At 46.7% G+C, this 22,500-nt stretch overlaps 1 protein-coding gene across 8 annotated transcripts in view; it reads left to right on the top strand.

Annotated features, from left to right (window-relative positions):
- Positions 1-11,684, top strand: part of LOC108413830 — a 20,547-nt gene extending 8,863 nt beyond the window's left edge. For 5 of the 8 annotated variants that reach the window (XM_037533238.1, XM_037533249.1, XM_017686513.2 and 2 more), the window contains 12 exons: positions 374-421; positions 1,201-1,266; positions 2,481-2,633; positions 2,719-2,778; positions 3,707-3,748; positions 5,077-5,169; positions 5,271-5,330; positions 6,422-6,469; positions 8,474-8,548; positions 9,389-9,428; positions 9,542-9,593; positions 10,667-11,684. In XM_037533238.1, the coding sequence (XP_037389135.1) occupies positions 374-421; positions 1,201-1,266; positions 2,481-2,633; positions 2,719-2,778; positions 3,707-3,748; positions 5,077-5,169; positions 5,271-5,330; positions 6,422-6,469; positions 8,474-8,548; positions 9,389-9,428; positions 9,542-9,593; positions 10,667-11,552 (1,623 nt within the window). In that variant the 3' untranslated portion in view covers positions 11,553-11,684. The remainder of the gene's footprint in view (positions 1-373; positions 422-1,200; positions 1,267-2,480; positions 2,634-2,718; positions 2,779-3,706; positions 3,749-5,076; positions 5,170-5,270; positions 5,331-6,421; positions 6,470-8,473; positions 8,549-9,388; positions 9,429-9,541; positions 9,594-10,666) is intronic. The other 3 variants (XM_037533253.1, XM_037533252.1, XM_037533241.1) reach the window with 2 other exon arrangements.
- Positions 11,685-22,500: the final 10,816 nt, after the last annotated feature.

The raw sequence follows: 22,500 nt of genomic DNA, 5'->3' as shown, positions 1-22,500 counted from the left end.
CTCTCTACATCATCTAACGGGAGCTACAGCACCACCAAAGCACGAAAGGCGCCCTCTAGAGGCAGTGGTTTGTCCACTCTGGGCTACAATAGAAGCATGGCGGTGGTAGTGTCTGTTGAAGAGGAGCTGCTCCCTGTGTAGATATGAAGGGCTTATTGTAAGATAACGAGCGCACAGTGATTCATAGTGGCAGCCGATTATTCACTGATGAACACATGGGGTTGTTTACTATACGCCATTTCTGACAACAGAGCCCCTTCAACTTTACACACTGCACCTTTAAAAACACCAGAACACTGGAGGGAACAGTAGTAGATGGTGGATGTTTATACTCTTGAAATTAGTGAATATTTACAGTCTTTTTCTTGATCAGGTGTGCGGCTCTGAAGCTGAAGACTGGCCGGCTCCTGCGCAGCTCCCAGTATGTAAATTAATTGTACAAATGTAGTCCTGAGAAGTTATTTTTACAATACAGTCATGTAATTAAATAGATGGCTAGTTATGTAATGAAGGACATAAGTGAAAGCAAGAGTTTCTAAAAGTTCAAGAACTGATTAAAAGCTCCAGAGAAAACGTGCCTCCTAACAACCACCTGGAAGAGCCGGTCGACCCCAAAACTGCCCCCATCAGATAAACAGCACTGAAAGCTTTGATCTCTGAGAGAGAGGAGAACATCAAGCTGCTTCAGATCTGAAAACATCCACAGGGGTTTCTGTCCATCCTTCCACTGTGAGAAGACCACTCAGCGCTGTGGGTCTGAAAGGACGTGGAGCTGATCAAGAAGAACCTCACTGAGAAAAGGAGACGGACACATCAAAGAAGCTGGACGATGGACTGACCGCACCAGAATCCAGACCTCAGCACCACTGAATGGGTTTGATTAGTTCAGAAAATCATCAAGCAGCTTCTACGACTGAGCTTTGTAGGCGTGTCTGTAGGTTCTGTGAGAAGCTGAACGTGAGGCTCCTGAGAAGAACGTAAGCTGGAATGAAGGGAGAGGGACTCACTGACTGGACAGCTGAGAGGAGATTTCATCGTTGGTTAATTTTGTGGTTAATTTAACGGCTGTTTTGGCTGGAAATGTCCACACTGTTCTCACAGCGACTCTTTCAGGGCTGCTTTTTATTTGTTCTGAATTAGAGCAGCAGTCATGTGGGAGTCATGCTGAGGATCTAACAGTGGTGTCTGTGTTCTTGTCAGGTTGACTCAGACTGTAAAATTGCAGCAGATGAGACTCCCCCCGTCCCCCCGAGACCCACCGAGGAGGTACAGTACAGCACTCTTCCATGTTGTTCAATACAACTTGGAGGATTATTTTTTCAAAATGTCAGAATGTTTGTATATTCTCCACCTCCTCCCTCTCCCAGGTGTCCCTTGTTGTTTGTAGGTTCACTATATTTCCAAAAGTCTTCACTCCCCCATCCAGATCATTGAATCCAGGTGTTCCAGTCTCTTCCATGGCCACAGGTGTATAAAGCCGAGCCCCTAGGCCTGCAGACTGCTTCTACAGACATTAGTGAAAGAATGGGTCGCTCTCAGGAGCTCAGTGAGTTCCAGCGTGGTGCCGTGATCGGACGCCACCTGTGCAGCAAGTCCAGTCGTGACATTTCCTCACTACTAAATATTCCACAGTCCACTGTCAGTGGGATTATAGCAAAGTGGAAGCGATTGGGAACGACAGCAACTCAGCCACGAAGTGGTCGGCCACGTAAAATGACAGAGCGGTCAGCGGATGCTGAGGGGCGTAGTGCGCAGAGGTCACCGACTTTCTGCAGAGTCAATCACTACAGACCTCCAAACTTCATGTGGCCTTCAGATCAGCTCAAGAACAGCGTAGAGAGCTTCATGGAATGGGTTTCCATGGCCGAGCAGCTGCATCCAAGCCTTACATCACCAAGCGCAATGCAAAGCGTGGAATGCAGTGGAGTAAAGCGCCGCCACTGGACTCTAGAGCAGTGGAGACGTGTTCTCTGGAGTGACCAATCACGCTTCTCCGTCTGGAAATCCGATGGACGAGTCTGGGTACTTGTCTGACTGCATTGTGCCGAGTGTAAAGTTTGGTGGAGGGGGGATCATTATTTCTCCTCTTAATTTATTTAGATTGAACCTTTACATTTTAGCTATGTTTTAATTATTGTTTTATATTTTTTATGTACTTTTATTATCAGTGTTTCACGTTTTATACTTACCTGATTTGTGTCTTTTTTATGTATTAAATTTACTTTTATTATTTGATATGTTTATACATTATCAATCCCTTGCTCTGTATCTACTCGGAAACACTGAGTGGTCTTCTCCGAGATTAAATAAAGGTTGATTGATTGACATGAAAACCCACTTCCAACACTTCTGACTCATTTGAGGTTTAAGCCATGGCCACTCTGTTTGTAGTTTAAATGATGTATAGTTCATACTAGTGCTAATAAATCGTAGATCAGAATTATTCATGCCTTCGCATTTTTATGTGTGTTTTCTTGCAGGAGCTCATTAATACCATCTCACACCGTCTGAGTCTACTCAGTCCGACAGAGAGAGGCTGTGGTCAGGAGTGCGGTGGTGGAGGAGTGCAGGAGCAGCGAGAGGATGAGTGGATAAAGAGTGGGGAGAGAGAGGGAGAGGAGAACGTATCTGAGGTAAAGCTGAACCTGCAGCACCTTCATGGACACTGTGAACAGTCCTACGCTCTTTCTAACTCGTCTGTTTTGGCTGTTTTTACAGGCGGCTCTGAAGACACTAAAGAAACCCAAACAGCAATGCAAAACTCAAACTGCAGCAAAGGTGCCCAGACTAGACTAACTAGAGCAGGAACACGGCTACTGAAAACAGAGATGTCCCATACAGCTAACGCTGTAATAAATGAGATTAGATTAGACTGCACTACATTAGCCCTGACTACACTATACTAGATTATAAAAGACTACACTATGTTATATTAGACTGTACTAGATAAGCCTAGACTAGATTATAAAAGACTACACTATATTATATTAGACTGTACTAGATAAGCCTAGACTAGATTATAAAAGACTACACTACATTATATTAGACTGTACTAGATAAGCCTAGACTAGATTATAAAAGACTACACTTCATTATATTAGACTGTACTAGATAAGCCTAGACTAGATTATAAAAGACTACACTTCATTATATTAGACTGTACTAGATAAGCCTAGACTAGATTATAAAAGACTACACTTCATTGTATTAGACTAGATAAGATTACATTAGTCTAGACTGGATTAGATTGGACTAGATTAGCCTAGACTAGTTTATAAGAAATGACACTAGATTATTTTAGACTAGATAAAATTAGATTACTTTAGATTAGGCTGGATGAGGCAAGACTAGATTGGACTAGATTATACTGACTGAGTTATAAGAGACTACACTTCATTATATTAGACTGTACTAGATTTGCCTAGACTGGATTTTTTTAGCGACTACATTGCATGAGATTAGACTATACTATACTAGATTAGCCTAGATTGGATTAGACTGGCCTGAACTAGACAAGACTAGGTTAGATTAGTTTACACTAGACCTGATTAGACTAGACTAGACATGATTAGACTACAGTAGATTGAACTAGATTGTCCTTGGCCATATGGAAATGTAAAGCTGTGTCTGTGTGTGTGTGTGTGTGTGTGTGTGTGTGTGTGTGTGTGTGTGTGTGTGTGTGTTGTTATAACTGCTGCACTGGAAGTCTGAGGACCAGGATGTTGTGGCCTGTAGTGACCGCACTGAGGTACAGCATGTGTTGATAATCTAGTGCTCTGAGCTCCACATGAACAGAGATTATAATCTCGTGTCTGATGTTCCGCTCATATTTTCACCGTTTATCTGTAGCTGATTTACAGCCAGCACATTTACATATTTATTCAGCCTACAGCTGTGTAGCCCCACCCACTTCAGCCCAGACTGAGCTAAAATACAGAACAGCCAATCAGAACAGAGCTCATTTACATATATCAGTTCTAAAGGTGCGTTAACGAGAAACAGCCCGTTTTCAGTTCACTGATTCTGTCACATCTATAAACCAAGGCTTTTACGTATATGCCTATTCAGCCTGAAGCAGTTTAGCCCCGCCCACTCACGCTGACGTGTTTCTACCAAGACTGGGGCACAATACAGAACAGCCAATCAAAACAGAGCTCATTTACATACATCGGTTTTAAAGGGACAGTAATAAAAGCAGCCTGTTTAATTCTAGGGGGTGAAGAGAGGTTAGAAACTGATTGTGACTGTTTTGGGTTCATGTAACTGAACAAATGTTATTAAAATTAAATTAAGATTAAGATTAAGTGACCCTTATTAGTCCCACAACGGGGAAATTCCACCTCCGCGTTTAACCCATCCGTGAAGTGAAACACCACATACACACTAGTGAAAACACACACTAGGGGGCAGTGAGCACACTTGCCCGGACCGGTGGGCAGCCCGATCCGCAGCGCCTGGGGAGCAGTTGGGGGTTCGGTGTCTTGCTCAAGGACACCTCAGTCATGTGCTGTCGGCTCTGGGGGTCGAACCGGCGACCTTCCGGTCACAGGGCTGGTTCCCTAACCTCCCACAAGGACGAACCAGCCAAGAGTCGAACCTAGAATCTTCTGATCTGTAGTGGGTGGGAAAACTGTCGAGTATAAGCGCTTTACGTGTGTTCATTATTTCTATTACGCGTCTTTATCAGAAGCATTTGTTTTGTTTATACGCTGTTCTTGACCTCTTATCTGTCCAGTGCAACTGGTTAAAAGTAGCGTTTAATTCTGAGAGATTAAGACAGATTAGGAAGTGTCATGTAGTTATGAATCATGACTGTTTTTTGCTCATATAATCATGAAAAAGTTATTAATCCATTGGAAATAATGAAATGCATGACAAGACATCGTATATGAGCCCTTTAGCTTCACAGGGTACCCTGGTTACCTTGGAATCTTTGACCTTAATGAACTTTAAATAAGTTAACAGAATATAAACCGCGCCGTTGTTCGTTTAACTGAAAACGCTAAGGTTGCTTATTTGTTTTAAATCAAAACGTCCAGTCGTTTCTCACAGTTGGCACGTTCCTCTCTCCGTCAGGATGACGGTGACGAGGGTGTGGAAACAGCCGGAGAGGCTGCGAACCAACAGGGGCGAGACGGCAAGCAGGACGGCGCTGAGAAAGGCTCGCTGGTACATCGGCATCGTTTCTGTCCCGGTTAGACGGAATGATGAGACCATGAAGCAGCACGAATAATTCTGTTTATGTCCTGTTTGTCTGTTTCTCTATGAAGCCGAAGAAGAAGAACGTGAAGAAGAAGAAGAATCCGTTCATGCCTCATGTGGCACCAAAGGTAGCAGACAGAACTCCATCAGGAGGTTCTGTTGGTCCAGACTAAGACCCAGTCCCATTTCTCCTTTTTACCCCTGCCCCTTGTTTTCGAGTGTTGCCCCTTGTTCCTGAGCTACAGGGCAGTGGTTGAGATCTTCCTCTGAAATGAGCCCCTCTAATAAAAGAGCATCACTTCATTAACAGCTACTAGCGCCGCTCTGTAGGCGACCCTGCCCGTCTGCAGGGACAGCAGAGGAGGGGAAAGTTCAGCTCCTCACTGCTGGGCTTTAGTTACATTTAGGGATCATACGCCTTCAAAGAGGGGGGCAGTTATTTATTATCCCCCCCCCCCCCCCCCCCCCAATTCTAAGACTATATGGTTCTGTATGGAACCTTTTTGTAAATGCTTCTACATGGCATCAAAATGGGTTCTTCGGTTATTCCAAGCTTAACACTGAACACTCTTAAAATAGATGGTGCTTCAAGGGTTCTTTAGTAAAGAAAATGGTTCTGTAAAGAACATGAACATTCAAAGAACCCTCTGCATCATGAAAGGGTTCTTCAGATTGATCTAGAATGTGCTCTAGATGGTTCTGTATAGAACCTTTTTGAAAATGGTTCTATGTAGCACCCCAAAGCGTTCTTCTTTTGTTACAAGCTTGACGTCATAACAATAGAAGGACTGATTTTAGGTGATACGTAGAACCCTTTTCAAAAAGGGAACCATGTACAGCATGTTCTCCATCAGTTCCTTTCATGATGCGAAGAACTCTTTAACCATGTGAAGTGCAAACTTCAGTCATGTACATGGTTCTGTATAGAACCATTGTCTTTACTAAAAAACCCTTGACGCTGTTTTTTCAAGAGTGCAGGGCTGACATTGTAACAGTAGAAGAACCCTTGTCGGTGCTGTGTAGAATCCTTTTCGAAAAGGTTCTGCTTAGAACCATCTACAGCACATTTACCATCCTTTGAGTATTCATTGTTCCTTATAGAACCATTTTTTTCAAAGAACCCTTAAGGAACCATCTGTTTTAATGTAGTGTAGCTTGGAGTTGTGGCTTGGTCCCGATGTGACTCCTCATTGCTGTGTGTGTTTGTGTTGTATTTCAGGGTAAAGTGCTTCAGAAGAGGAGTGGAGCCGGAGCAGAACCCGCAGAGGTACCACTGAACTGTCTTTCAGCATCCAGAGGGAGCTGTACTGACCGAGACAGAGCGACAGTTTCAGTTCTCAGGGGAACAGAGACTGAGAACCGAAACAGGACAATAGCTCAATCTAAACTCATCTAAATCTACAGCTGCAGCCACTTCACTCTCAGGCTGTGTTTATAAGAGTGGTTCAGCAGGGGGGGTGAATACTTTTTCACAGCGCTGTAATTAGTGACCTTAGGGTTGAAAATCACAGCACATGGCTTGTGTTGAAGTACGAGCTGAAAAATCCACCAGTCTTTCAAAATTCCCTCATAACTCAGAGTGTGAGGTGGAATCAGAGATCCAGAGGGTTTGGTGTGAAACGGTCCAGACGTCTTTACAGTGGTGGTGATGGGAACCAGGCGTCGCCATGACGACAACACAGATATAGACACTTTATTTACCATCCAGAACCACTAGAGAACCTACACGAGTCTTCTGAGCTTATATGGTATTCACTCTTAAAACGGATGTTTCTTCAGTGGTTCTGTCATAAAGAAAATGGTTCTATATAGAACCTTGAACACTCAAAGAACCTTCTCCATTGCATTACTAAATGGGTTTTCAGGTTGATGGAGACTAGATGGCTCTATAAAGCATCTTCTTGAAAAGGGTTCTACGCAGCACCAGTGAGGGTTCTGTTATTGTTTACGATATCAAGCCTGTAACCCTTTTCAGAACTGTTCTAAATGGAACTATATAAAACACCTTCTCCATCAGTCTGAGGAACCTTTTACTGATGCAGAGACCTTTAATCATGGAAAGGGTTCTTTGAGTATTATTTTAACCCTTAAAGCATCTTTTTAGGACCGTATGCTGTGACATTTGTGCCAGAATCTTCTTAAAACCATCATAAAGCTCATCTCAGTCATCAGGCAGTGAATTCAGAACCAGTTCATGTAGGAACTTTCTGTAGGAGCTTTTAGAGGGACGTCTGGTTCCCATCACCACCACTGTGAGGAGCTCTGACTCGATAAGTTTATCTAGAACAGAGTGTTTCACACCAAACCATGATTAACCACCAGTTAATCATGCAGAAAAAAATGTATTTATGAAAAATGATTATTAAAATTTTTACTAAATGTCTATTAAAATTGATTTTGTCTAACCCTAACCCCGCCCCCCCCCCCCTTAGTTTCAACCTAAATCCTAAACATCAACCCTCACTCCATTCATGTAGCCTGGTGCTAATCCTAATCCTAATCTTTCACCAGACAGTTAATCATTTTGGTAACACTTTCTATGAATATCACATTTGTAAGCATCTATAAACACATTTATAACATGTTATAATGTTACATTATAAACATGATTATAAATATTTATAAAAATGAATTACACTGAATTGCACTTTATAACCATGTTTATTATACATTATGAAATGTTAATATAATGCGTTATAAGTAGTTTTAATAACATGTTATACTGTCAGTGCCCAAGCCGTCGGTCCCAGCTTGGAGAGTGTGAAGTAAAGACAAATATAAAATTAATTTACTGAGATTATTTTATATGTTTTATTCCTCAGCGCTGGAGCTGTTAGAGCCGCACTGCAGAGCGGTGTTCAGGAGTTCCTGTTGTGCATATTAAGTCATCTACCGTGACGACTTCTGTCAATATTTGGGGAATTTCTCCCGTTTCCTCTTTTCTCTCTGCTTTTGTTTCTCTTTCTCTTCAGTTTGCGGAAGTCTGTGGCGCCTCAGGCGGCGGCCTCAACTCCCTTATTTACGAAACATCAGCCACAGCAGCATCTGAGCGCTGTTCCTCATGTAGAACCTGGATGCACAGCGCCTGAGCTCTTGTTTACCCACAGCAGGAGCCCTGCTAATATTTAGAATCCACTGAAATGTTTATTTCCCCTGTTTTCTTCCATCACCTTCACGTTTGCCTCTAATTACACTCCGTTATCGCGTGTCTGTATGGTAGTGTTGCGTTTGCTGGAGCCACTGAAGTCTTCCTGTCTCTCTCTTCTTGTAGGATGATGTCCAGAAGAAGTCCCTCATGGAGCAGCTGAACGATCTTCGTTTGGAGAGAGCACACAAGGAGGAGGAGGTTTGTGTTTTTTACTGTAAGTATGTTTGTTAAAGGGACAGAGTGGAGGCGGTTAGAGAGTCAGAGTGACTGAGTGACCCAGCGAGCTGAGCTCTAGTGTTTCCTGTACTGCATTCCAGCAGATTTTCCCTGTCCATTGGATTTCCCAGTCCAGTAGATTTTCCCAGTCCATCAGATTTCCTAGTTCAGTAGATTTTCCCAGTCCATCAGATTTTCCCAGTCGAGCAGATTTTCCCAGTTTAGCAGATTTTCCCAGTCCAGCATTTATCCCAGTTCAGTAGATTTTCCCAGTCCAGCAGATTTTCCCAGTTCAGTAGATTTTCCCAGTCCAGCATTTTTCCCAGTCCATCAGCTTTTCCCAGTTCAGTAGATTTTCCCAGTCCATCAGATTTTCCCAGTCCAGGAGATTTTCCCAGTTCAGTAGATTTTCCCAGTCCAGCATTTTTCCCAGTCCATCAGATTTTCCCAGTTCAGTAGATTTTCCCAGTTCAGTAGATTTTCCCAGTCCAGCATTTTTCCCAGTCCATCAGCTTTTCCCAGTTCAGTAGATTTTCCCAGTCCATCAGATTTTCCCAGTCCAGCATTTTTCCCAGTCCATCAGCTTTTCCCAGTTCAGTAGATTTTCCCAGTCCATCAGATTTTCCCAGTCCAGGAGATTTTCCCAGTTCAGTAGATTTTCCCAGTCCAGCATTTTTCCCAGTCCATCAGATTTTCCCAGTTCAGTAGATTTTCCCAGTTCAGTAGATTTTCCCAGTCCAGCAGATTTTCCCAGTCCAGCATTTTTCCCAGTCCAGCAGATTTTCCCAGTTCCTTAAATCTGGTTTTTATGTTGTGTCACAGGACCTGGAGGGCCTGATGGAGTGGTGGAGCACAGTCACGCGTGAGTCACATGCTGTATTTTAATGCCCCACACAACACTAAACAGCAGTGCTGACGGCGTTAGAGATGCTCAGGAGCAGTAACCGTCACTCTCTCTGCTCTTGTGCCGTTCAGAGTGGGAGCAGATGCCGAAAAATGAAGACATGACGGAGAAGGAGGAGGCCAAGTGAGCTCATGGGGTCATGATGACTGTGGAACTTAAAGGAGACGTTCGGCCGAGACATGGCTGGCGTCTCACGTGGCTTCTTTAGTTTTGCTCTGAAACTATGACGATAAAACGGAACCAGAGAATGGATCAAACGCACACGGGTCTAGTTAGAAGTACTGAAGCCCTAAAAGGCCAAAGAGTCACAGAAACTATTTACTCTGTTTTCTTGTGATAACGACTTCATTATTAGACCTTAAGTTATTAATATCATTATCACCGTGTCAGAAGTAGTTTTTCTGACTAGTTTCACGTCTGATAGCTGAACTGTTTTATGGTTATGCGACATAATTTTGTCTATTTTTATAGATAACGTATATACGGAAGTCCAGAGAGGCCATAATGTGGCAATAATTTTCTGGATTGGTATCTCGAGATCCTGATTTAACTGTCTTGTGATCTCAAGACAAGAACCGTTGCTATCTTGAGATCACAAGGTAATTACGTCATGATTTCAGGATGCCGACTTTTGATATCTTGAGATCACAGAATAATTAACTCATGATCACAAGGTAATTAAGTCATGACCTCAAGATGACAACTTTTGTTACCTCAAGATCCCAGGATAAATCATGAGCTCATGATGACAGCTTTTTTTATCTCAAGATCACAGGATAATTAAGTCATGATATCAAGATACAACTTTATCTTGTGATTACAAGGCAATTAAGTCAACAAGACAGTTACGTTGTGGTCTTAGCTCTATTAGCTTTGTAGCTCCAGTGCAAAACTAGGCCTGCAGTTATTTTACAGCCCTAATTAAAACAATAATCAAGTCCACTTTAGATTATTTAACAACCCAACATAGTTTGAAGCAGGACATGCAGTTAGCATGATGGTCCCAGGTATTAATTTACTTATCGTTCTTATTCTGCTCTTTCTTCACCGACTTTTGATTGTGCGTTTGGTCTGTTTTGTGCTTGTTTTTGGTTGCTTGTCCTTCATAAACAAGTTTAAGCTGCATGAAATGTATTTAGGTACATATATTAGTTCTCATTATTAGTTTCATGTTGTTGAGCTTCTTCTGTTGTTAGAGCGTTTGCGGTGACGGCGGAGAAGGTGCAGAGGGGCATCCGCGTCTTCAACCAGCTGTTCTCAGAGCGAGCCGAAGGCCTTTGGCAGCACGTCATTGACCTGAGGGCCATCGCTGACGGCCTGGACCGATTCAACTGGAGGACCAAAGTGGCCCAGATCACTGGCGGCTCCACCAGTGCTGTGGGTGGCGTGGCAACCATCACCGGCCTCGCCTTGGCACCGGTTACCCTGGGAACATCTCTTATTGTCACGGCAGTGGGCCTGGGGGTGGCGGCTGCCGGTGGCCTGACCTCTGCATCTGCTGGGATCTCCAACGCGGTCAACAACTCTCTGGACCGCAAGAAGGTGGAGCGGATCGTGGAGGACTATCAGAGTAAGATGGCTGACATCAACAAGTGCATGAAGTTCATCAAGCAGGGCATCGAGAACCTGCGGCAGTTCAATCTGCTGAGGGTGAAGAAGCAGGCCTACAACCGAGACTTCCCAGGCCTCAACGGTGTCTACGAAGACAGTGCCATGGCCAGCAAGGCCGTCCTCATCAACGCCAACGAGATCATGCGGGTGGTGCAGATAGCTAACGTAGCGGGCAGCACGGCGGCCCGAGCGGTCCAGATCGCCAGCATGGCCACCGGTGTGCTCACGGGGCTGTTTGTGGGCATGGACATCTACTTCGTGGCCAAAGACTCAAAGGAGCTCAAGAAAGGAGCCAAGTCGGAATTCGCTGCCAAGATCCGGGAGGTGGCTGACCAGCTACACGAAGGCTTAGTGGAGCTCAACACCATCCGAGAGGAGTTGCAGTGTTCAGGAACTAATGCTGGAGCCTTCGCTTCCACCTCACCTCCACAGAGCTCTGAGGAGAAAACCAAAGTCAGTTCTGATGCATAGTGGCCCAATTCAGTGTGTGAGGTGTAATCAGAGGTTCAGAGGGTTTGGCGTGAAACGGTCCAGACGTCTGTACAGTGGTGGTGATGGGAACCAGGCGTCGCCATGACTACAACACAGATATAGACACTTTATTTACCATCCAGAACCACCAGAGAACCTACACGAGTCTTCTGAGCTTATATGGAATGTTGATGATGGAAAACAGTGGAAAATCTGGAAGAGTTTTCTTTGGGGACTATTTTGCCGCACAGCGCCCTGCATGTCTCCCTCCACCATGAATGGAGTTGAAGTTCTCTAAACTCTCATAAAACAGCGTCTCAGTCATCAGGCAGTGAATTCAGAACCAGTTCATGTAGGAACTTTCTGAGAGGAGCTTTTAGAGGCCCAAGGTGGGCAGTAATTAGTTACATGTACTTGAGTAAAATATTGATGGATTTGTTCTCTCCTGAGTATCTTCAGTCATAATGCTGTTACTTCTATTCCAGTATATTAGTGGCTAAAGGGGTCTACGTTTTTACTCATTCCTATTTACACACGGATTCCTTCTTTGTGTTTAATCTTATTTTGTTTTGTTGGTGACATCATCTGTTCCACTTTATCCTTGGTCACATTTTTTCTTTTAGACCAAAAGTATCTCAGACAGAGAAGAACAGAGGCGGACAAGCTTTGTTGCTGTCAGAACAAAACCTTGAATGTTCAAACTGTGACTTCACAGGAGAAGGTAAAAACACGTATTAACTGACCCTGAAAGTTAATGTAAAAATATATTTTTGAAAATAATTCTGGACCATTTCTGAACTTCTGAAGATATTTGGAAACATCAGCAATGCCAGACGGGGTCAGGACAATCGTAGAAGATTGTCTACCCTCGCCATAATGCCTTCCGGGTTTATCAAACGACTCCAAAATGAATGGATTAAGATGGAGCATCTGAGCAAAATCATAGTTTGCAGTTGTTTAAACCTTTTAATGTAAAATAATACATTTATTTCCTGAACACTGTAAAACATTTTAACACCGCTTTGTGTGTTTAAGAGCTTTTAAACTGGAGTTATAGGAGTTTGAAACGGTTCTTAATGTATGTTCATTACGTCAGTGAGCGCGAGCAGCCAATGAGCTGCTCTGCTCGCTAACCAATCAGCTCTCAGTAGAGCTCTGTCTCACATCCTTCTACTGCCTACAATTAAAGGAAAGCTCTGTGTTTAAAAACTTATTTCGACTTCTCGTTTTTAGCCGTTGAGCTTCATTCACTCCCATTCATTAAGGACTTGCTCGCGGGCGCCCTCTGCTGTTTAGCAGCTAAACAGCACCCTCTGCTGTTCCGGTGTCCTCTTTTTGATATAATGTGGGAAATAGGAAGTGGCCAGACTCCTCATAAACCGACTGTGGGTATACCGAACACAACGTTGCACAGAACGTGGGTGAGAATGTCTCTTAAATACTCTACAAAATTGCCTCTAATGAGGAACGTGCCTCAGCTAGAGTCTCAGTATCCAAGAGTGAGACCTCTGCTGGCGTGGAGGGTAACTGGAGTTTTCAAATTGAACAAAAAAGTAGAAGAACGATACTTTAGCTGGTTCCTGATACTTTTGTGCTTCATACTTTTGTACTTGTACTGAAGTCATTTTTTTGGGAAGGTACTTTTGCTTGAGTAGGGGTCTAGGCTACAGTGCCCACCTGTGGTAGAGGCATTGAACTCTTCAGCCGTTTAAACATTTCAGTTATTTTAACCGTTTCGATGCCTCGGGCGGGTTTTAGTCGTTCCCATCTGTCTGCGTTATGTAATGTAACTCTTCACATCGAATATCTAACATAGCTATTTTAACATGTTCTGAACTTTAGTACAGTTAATACAAGTCACCTAAACTATACTGGTATAATAACGAGTCTATTTATATGTGGATCTGTTTTTATGCACACTTTAGCGGTTCTTCAAGGGTTCTTTAGTAAAGAAAAGGGTTCTAGAACCATGAACACTCAAAGAACCCTTTGCACGATTAAAGGGTTCATTGCATGGTGAAGTGGCTCTTCAGGTTGGTGGAGAAATTAAGATGGTTCTATATAGCACCTTCATCATCGTCATCAGCACTTGAAACAGATTTTAAAAAACTTTAAAAAGGGTTTTTTAGTAAAGAAGCGAGCGGCGTCTTCGTAATATTTTCCACTGTGTTCTGAGTCTTTAGCGCTGAAACACTTCACTGATGTGGTGAATTTGCTCATTTCTTTGAAGGGCTGTGAGAAGCTGAAGGTGCCAGCATGATTGAAGGGGCAGTCGTGGGCTGGAGGTTAGGGAACCAGCCTTGTGACTGGAAGGTCTCCGGTTCGATTCCCAGAGCCAGCAGTACGTACCCCTCCGGGCAGGTGTGCTCACTGCCCCATAGTGTGTATGTGGTGTTTCACTGCACGGATGGGAGGTGAAATTTCCCTGTTGTGGGACTAATAAGGGTCACATAACTTAATATTAAAGGGTTAATGACAATTTAATAATAATGTGATTCAAGCTGACGATGCTGTAGAAAAGCACCTGCTATTCTCCACATCTGGAGCTGAAGTGGCTTAAAAGGTGAAAATGAGTGTGAGAGTGCCACACACACACACACACACACACACACACACACACACACACACACACACACACACACACACTAGACGTGCTCTATCTACAGACTCCTCAGGAGAAAACAAGCTGAGAGACGCATCATCATCGCCCCATGAGAGAGTGAGTGTCCAGTGTGAGTGTCCAGTGTGACTGAGTGTCTTGCAGTGTCCAGTTTTATAAAGCTTCTTCACTACATCTAAAGTGTTTTTAAGAAGAAATAATCCAATTTTGGTCACTGACCTGAGCCTCGCAGAACCTCACAGAACCTCACAGAACCTCACAGAATGAAATGATACTAAAATTAACATCCAGAACAAAGTTCTAGTAAAATAATTCCCAGAATGGAATTCTAATAAAATAATTCCCAGAATGGAATTCTAATAAATTATTTTTTTATTAAAGTTCTAATGGAAATCCAGAACAAAGTTCTAATAGAATGACTATCTAGAAGGATGTTCTTGTGAATGACCGATCATCCAGACTGAATGATTTACATTTCCTAAATAAACAATCACCTGGTTCTGGATGAAAAGCTGAACCGTAGCTGCGGATTTCTTCGCTGGCTGAGTTGCAGTATTACAGTAACCTTCAGACTTTACCAGACGTGGACACGCTTGCTATGAAATATGGAACAATCACCCTTTCGTCATCATTTCATGTGTGTCGTCATTGTGAAACGAGGAGCCCAAGACCTCTGAATCAGAGCACCAGCGCCATCTAGTGGACATTACATTCAAGTCATTCACAACATTGTTGTTCATAATGTGGGCACAATATGATACTGTTACCATGACATCAGATAATCAGGCCTGCAGACTCCAAAGCTATAATGGACTATAGTGACCGGGGACTGAGAGTGTGCAGGGTGCTAGACTGAGAGCCTCAGGAGCTCCAGTTATCAGCCCTGAATCTGGACCAGGGTGGCCAAACCTTTTGTCACGTGCGGCCAAGAGAAAAGGCGAAAACAGCGGCCTAAACTAAATGGATGTAAATTGCTTAAAGAATCGCCTTAATGTAGCTGCGCTGGAGGGAGGAGTTGTGGGAGGGGCTTCAGAGCATTTAAGGTCCTAGTAAAGCTAAACCCGGTTGATGGAGTAACTAAGGGGAGGGGGTGATTACTTTTTCACGCAGGGCCAGGTGATGTCGGTAAATTTTTTTCCCCCTCAATAAACAAACTGATGGTGTAAAACCTGCGTCGTGTGTTTACTCAGCGAGTAACTCTCTGTCTCTGTGTTTATGGGTTTAAATTGTCTGCAAAGAACCTCCTTGGACTACCTGAAGTCTACATGAATCCCGTGATCCATCAAGCCTTTTGAACTTACCTAGATGCCACAGACAGAAACGCTGGGGCTCTTGTTTTCATCCAAAACACAATACTGGCATAAATGTAGCACTGCAGTACTTTCAGAGTTTAAATATGAACATGATTCTGTTCTATCAAGATAAACTAAAACTTTAAAACATCAAAAATCATTACACCTTGTCCCAGCAGCCTTCCAGGCCTTCAGAGAAGGCGGCCTGACAATGACCATACCGTCCCAGTAGCAGTAGAGCACCAGCACCAAAGTTCAGGTGATTTACCTGTTCACTACATTTACATTTACGGCATGTGGCTGATGTTCTTCTCCAGAGCGACTTCCAGTTTGATCATTTTACACAGGTAGGCCAAGGTGGTGTTAGGAGTCTTGCCCAAGGACCCTTATTGGTATAGTGTAGGGTGTTTACCCAGGTGGGGGAACCCCAGTCTACAGCATAGAAGGCAGAGGTGTTACCCACTACACCAACCAACTAACCGCACTACCAAACCGAACCGAACTAAAGTGGAGTAAATGTGGACTGGCTGAGGGCCTGCAGGGTACTAGATTGAGAACCTCTGTCCTACAGTAATTAACCCTAAATCTGGACCACAGTGTCTGGATCTTCTGTCTTTGGGAGCCAACGTGCAGTGGCTTTGGTGGGCAGAGGGTCACAAGCATCCAAACAAGCATTTTGAAATGTATTTCATGTCTTTACACCGTACTGCGTTATCAAAACGCCTGGGAGATAAAACGAGTTACGTATTGTAGCATGAAAACCTTGCTGTCGTGATAAAAGCTTGTATCTCCAAAATGAGAGCTGTACAGGAGAGGAATAAACAAGCAGTTCATGAAAAAGGAATAAAGAAATGCTGTACTTCAGCTGCACTGGTGTAAAGCAGTTAGAAGAAAGTGCAGTTGAAGTTGAAAACTGAGCCTCTGAGCAGCTTTCAACTGAAACGATACCGAGGCGTCGAGTTTAGAGCAGAGGGAAACAGAACTTCAGCGCTCGGAAGCCCTCGTGAGGCGCTGCAGCTGCGGCAGGAGAGACGCTTTTGCTGTAAATAAGCTGTTTATGTACGTCTAGCAGTGTATTTCTTATTTGTGCTGGGTCGTGGGGTAGTTAGGCAGTGTTAGGGGTCCAGCGTATACGGGCAATGCGGTTGGAAGTGACCTGTCTGCTGTCTCCGTCGTTTTAAACAGCTGTCAGCGACAGCTGGCTCTTGAATGCAGTGGTCTCCAGGAACCTGTGACGTTCTCATTCCAGGATGACATCTGGCAACACAAGGCTAATCCATTAAATGCCCTGCCGGCCCTGTGTGGAGATGACTGGGGACCCCTGCTCTAACACATGCAGAGCGCCAATGATGTCTAGGCCCACCACAGACCACACCTGAAACATCTCCTTCAAATAGAAGAAGAAACCAACAGAACCATTAAACCCAGAAGCCCGTGCTCCCAAGCAAAGGCCGGAGAACACAACACCGCTCTTACTAAGGAACGCTTGTTTTGTATTTTCCGTGAGTTTGCACTATTTTCAGTGCTGTGAAAAAGTATTTGCCCCCACCCCATTTCCTCTATTGTTGCGAGTTAGTGAGATTTATGCTTCCGACCCATTTTAATACAACATGAAGTCAACACGAGAGAACACCAAATGGAGCTATGGAACGATCCTTCCGTTTATTGTGGATAAACACTTATTCAAAACCTACGTCAGCCGTGTGAAAAAGTAATTGCCACCTCTGGCAGTGACCACTGCAATCAAACGCTTGCAATAACTTGTGCTGAGTCTCTTGCATCACTGTGGGGGAATTCTGGCCCACTCTTGTTTGAAGAACTGCTTTAATTTGGCTACATTAGAGGGTTTTCGAGCAGGAACTGCTGCCTGCTTAAAGTCTCACCACAGTATCCCAATGCTTTGAGTTTACATCAGATCCAGTTATTCTCAAGGGTATATATTGTTTTTTCCATTTGTATTTAAAGTAAATCATTCACAGAGAAAGGGAGAGAGAGAGAGACAGAGAGAGAGAGAGAGAGACAAAGAGAGAGAGAGAGAGACAAAGAGAGAGAGACAAAGAGAGAGAGGGAGAGACAGAGAGAGAGAGAGACAGAGACAGAGAGAGAGAGGGAGAGACAGAGAGAGAGAGAGAGACAGAGAGAGAGAGGGGAAGACAGAGAGAGAGAGGGAGAGACAGAGGGAGAGAGACAGAGAGAGAGAGGGAGAGACAGAGAGAGAGAGGGAGAGACAGAGAGAGAGACAGAGAGAGAGAGGGAGAGAGACAGAGAGAGAGAGGGAGAGACAGAGAGAGAGAGGGAGAGACAGAGAGAGAGAGACAGAGAGAGAGAGAGAGAGAGAGAGAGAGAGAGGGAGAGACAGAGAGAGAGAGACAGAGGGAGAGACAGAGAGAGAGACAGAGAGAGAGAGATAGAGACAGAGGGAGAGACAGAGACAGAGAGAGAGAGAGAGGGAGAGAGAGACAGAGAGAGAGAGACAGAGAGAGAGAGAGAGAGAGAGGGAGAGAGAGACAGAGAGAGAGAGAGACAGAGAGAGAGAGAGAGAGGGAGAGAGAGACAGAGAGACAGAGAGAGAGAGGGAGAGACAGAGAGAGAGAGACAGAGAGAGAGACAGCGAGAGAGACAGAGAGAGAGAGACAGAGAGAGAGAGAGAGACAGCGAGAGAGAGACAGAGAGAGAGAGACAGAGAGAGAGAGACAGCAAGAGAGACAGAGAGAGAGAGACAGAGAGAGAGAGAGAGAGACAAAGAGAGAGAGAGAGAGAGAGAGAGACAGAGCGAGAGACAGAGAGAGAGAGAGAGAGAGAGAGAGAGAGAGAGAGAGAGACAGAGAGAGAGAGAGAGGGAGAGAGAGACAGAGAGAGAGAGACAGCGAGAGAGACAGAGAGAGAGAGACAGAGAGAGACAGAGAGAGAGAGACAGAGGGAGAGACAGAGAGAGAGACAGAGAGAGAGACAGAGAGAGAGACAGAGAGAGACAGAGAGAGAGACAGAGAGAGAGACAGAGAGAGACAGAGAGAGAGACAGAGAGAGAGACAGAGAGAGAGAGAGAGGGAGAGAGAGACAGAGAGAGAGACAGAGAGAGAGAGAGAGAGACAGAGAGAGAGAGACAGAGAGAGAGACAGAGAGAGAGAGACAGAGAGAGAGAGAGAGAGAGAGAGAGGGAGAGAGACAGAGAGAGAGAGAGACAGAGAGAGAGAGACAGAGAGAGAGAGAGAGAGAGAGAGACAGAGAGAGAGAGGAAGAGCAGGTGAGGCTTATAGGGCGTGGCTTCGCTCCCTCTGCTCGCTGTGTTCGTATTGTGGCGTGGTGGAGAAGGGGGAGACAGTGAACCGATCCATTTTGACATAAAAAAGGCTCTTTTAATTCGATGCCTTAGCACGTAATCACCCAAATGGGTAAATGGACCTCTCTCCCACGCAGCACACGAGGGAATGACATCAACAACAATACAACACACGCACACGGCAGGTGACAACTTATACATTACAACTACATAAACCGGTAAGGGAAGACTCAAGCTACATAACACACATAACCAAACACATGACTAATAAATACATGCGCCAACATTACACATAACAGGAACCAATACCGGAGCCGCAGGGGCTCATGGGAAGTAGCACCGTCCCCCTTTGGGCCGACGCAACACAGCCCCCCCCTAAGAGGTCAGCCGTCCTCGGTGACCCCACTAGGGCACGGCATCGCAGCAGTCACACGACAGTAACAAGTACAGCGCACAAGGCATCTCAGAGTGACATAAGATCCAGAATAACAGAACACCAAAAAAAATTTTTTTTTTTTTTTTTTGAACACCTAAAACACAGAACATATCACACCCCATAATAACCCCACAGGAACCCACAAGGCCCACACAACGGCATAAGCATAACGATAGTCAAACGCAGTCCTGCAGCCGGCGCGGCATCCTCCGCGTGCGCTGCGGTCTGGCCACGGGGGGTACAGAGGGAGCAGTATTTGGGGAAACACTGGGGGAAATGGGAGCAGGAGAGTCCGGGCGGCGTCCAGCACCCATAAGTTTAGGCCGGTACGGCGCCAGGCGGTCGCGGTGCACCACCAAGCGCCGCCGACCCCAACGGATGCGATAAACATCCTCTCCTATTCGGGAGAGGACCCTGCACGGCCCAACCCATGCCGACTGAAGCTTGGGGCACAGTCCCTTTTTTCTTTGGGGGTTGTACAGCCAGACATCCGAGTCCACAGGCAGAGACGCGCCGTAGCAACGCATGTCATATGCGCGCCTCTGCCTGTTTCCAGCCGCGGACTGGTTCTCCCGGGTCCGTTTGTGCACATCACGCAGCCGGTTCAGCAAGCCCCTGACAAATGGAGGTCCGGGTGATGTGTCGTCCTCGCTATCCGGAGGGGCGCCGAAGGCCAGCTCGATGGGAGACCGCAGCTCCCGCCCGAACATAAGCATGGCCGGTGTGAAACCAGAGGTCTCCTGCACTGCCGAGCGGCAGGCCAACAGTACAACAGGCAGCCGCTTGTCCCAGTCGCGCTGGTGTCCTTGTGTAGCAATGGCTAGCTGGGCGGCCAGGGTCCGATTAAATCGTTCGACCAGCCCATCACACTGCGGGTGAAGGGGGGTCGTGCGCGTCTTGTGGACGCCCATGAGTCTGCAGACTTCCCCCATCACCTCAGACTCAAAGTTCCTGCCCTGATCACTGTGCAGGACCTCAGGAACACCGAACCTGCAGAAGAAATTGTCAACCAGGGCCTCAGCTGTCGTAACTGCACTCTGGTCCGGTACAGCGTAGGCTTCCGGCCATTTGGTAAAATAGTCCATAGCTACAATGATGAAACGGTTCCCCGCATCCGTGACGGGGAATGGGCCCAGGACGTCCACCGCCACCCTCTCCATGGGGGACCCAGACTGCATCGGTTGAAGAGGAGCGCGTGCGGCCTTTGCAGGGCCCTTCTTCGCGGCGCAGATGTCACAGCAGTGAACGTGGAGCTCCACGTCAGCACGGCATCCCGGCCACCAGAAGCGCTGCCGTAACCTTCCCAGCGTCTTTGTTATTCCGAAGTGCCCCGAGCCCGGCAACCCATGAACCGCCTGCAGCACCGCGTCACGGAGGCATCGCGGCACTACCGCCTGAGTTAGCGTACGCCCATTGCTCGGGTCTTCCCACACGCGGCAAAGGATGCCCCTCACGACCCTCATGTTGCTCCAGCTTGACCGAATGGCTTTGGCCACGGGGCCCAACCGCACTGCAACGTCCCAGTCCGGTAATAAACCCGTCTCAACACCGCGTAGCGCCCACTCCAACTCGGGATCCCCTTTCTGAGCCGCAGACAGCTCTTCCCCGGAGACGCACGACAGCGTTGGTGGGGCGAAGGGGGCCTGACCAACCGCCGCGCAACGCCCTACCTCCACAGTTCTACTCTCGGCGCGCTGGCAGTACACGCAGCTCAACTCTGTACACGGACGACGGGACAAGGCGTCAGCGTTCCCATGGCTACGACCCGGACGATGCTCAGCCGTGTAATCAAACTCCTGCAGTCTCGTGAGCCACCTCGCGAGCTGCCCCTCCGGTTCTCGAAACCGCATTAGCCAAAGCAGCGACGCATGATCAGTGCGCAGTTTAAATGGGACACCGTAGACATACGTCCGAAAATGGCGAAGTCCTTCCACGACTGCTAACAGCTCCCGCCGCGTCACACAGTAATTGCGCTCCGCCTTATCTAGCCGCCTGCTAAAGTAAGCAATCACCCGTTCCGACCCCTCCTGCATCTGTGACAGTACAGCGCCCAACCCGTGATCACTGGCGTCAGTGTCAACCACGAATTGCCCCGACGGTATGGGGTAGGCTAAGACCGGCGTGCTGCACAATTTTTCCTTCAGTGTGAGGAAAGCTCTATCCGCCTCGTCGGACCAACGAAGCCTGGTACCACTGCCACCCGTCAAGCGATGCAACGGCGCAGCAATCTCCGCAAAGCCCTTCACAAACCGCCTGTAGTACGACGCGAACCCCAAAAAACTGCGTACCTGACGTATCGTGCGGGGAGTGGGCCAGTCGCGAACCGCAGCCGTTTTGTCTGGGTCAGTGGCGATGCCCTCCCCGCTCACTACGTGCCCAAGGAAACTAACCCGTCGTTGGAGCAGGTTACACTTGGCTGGGTTAAGCGAGAGACTCGCCTCTTTAATAAGGCCCAACACCAGCTCCAGATTGGCCAACGCAGCCTCAAACCCGGCAGCGTGTACCAGCACATCGTCCAAATAAACAACGCACTTTTCCCTAGCGACCCCCACTAAAACACGCTCCATGAGGCGCTCAAAGGTCGCCGGTGCGTTGCAGAGCCCGAAGGGCAAGACGGTGAACTGCCACAGGCCAGTGCCGATGGAGAAGGCCGTCTTCTCTTTCGCAGTATCCGCCAAGGGAACCTGCCAGTACCCGCTGCGGAGATCTAACGAACTGAACCAGTCCGAACCTGCTAGCCGTTCCAAGGTGTCGTCAACCCTCGGCATGGGGTACGAATCAGCCCTCGTCACCGCGTTCAACCGACGGTAGTCAACGCAAAACCGCCAGCTGCCATCCTTTTTCTTGGCCAGCACAACCGGTGCGGACCACGAACTGCTCGACGGCTCTATTACCCCCGCGGCGGCCATCTCGTTAATCTGTTGCTCCGCTGCCAAGCGCTTGGCGAGCGGAAGACGGTGCGGCCTCAGCCGAACAGGTAACGCGTCTCCCGTGTCAATCGCATGAACCGCGAGTCCCGTCCTCGAGCACTCACGCTCACTGACCGCAAAAACCCCTCTAAACCGGTCGAGTAGCGCCCACAGCAACTGGCCCTGCCCTTCAGACAGCCCTGCGCGGCTACGCTCCCACAGATCGCGAACCGGGTCCACACTAAACGGCGCTGTTGTGTCACTCCCCGCCTGACGCACGGCTACATTACACGGCGTTCCTGCCATCTCAGTACCCCCGTGAACGGCGACCCTGCGGCCATTTAGAGTCAGGCTACCGCTGCCGAAATCAAACACCGCCCCCACTCGTTCCAGGAAATCGCCGCCTAAAAT

Source organism: Pygocentrus nattereri, chromosome 2 (assembly GCF_015220715.1).
Source record: "Pygocentrus nattereri isolate fPygNat1 chromosome 2, fPygNat1.pri, whole genome shotgun sequence".
NCBI lineage: Eukaryota > Metazoa > Chordata > Actinopteri > Characiformes > Serrasalmidae > Pygocentrus > Pygocentrus nattereri.
The sequence above is the reverse complement of the archived record's forward strand: the minus strand, read 5'-3'. Positions and strand labels throughout refer to the sequence as shown.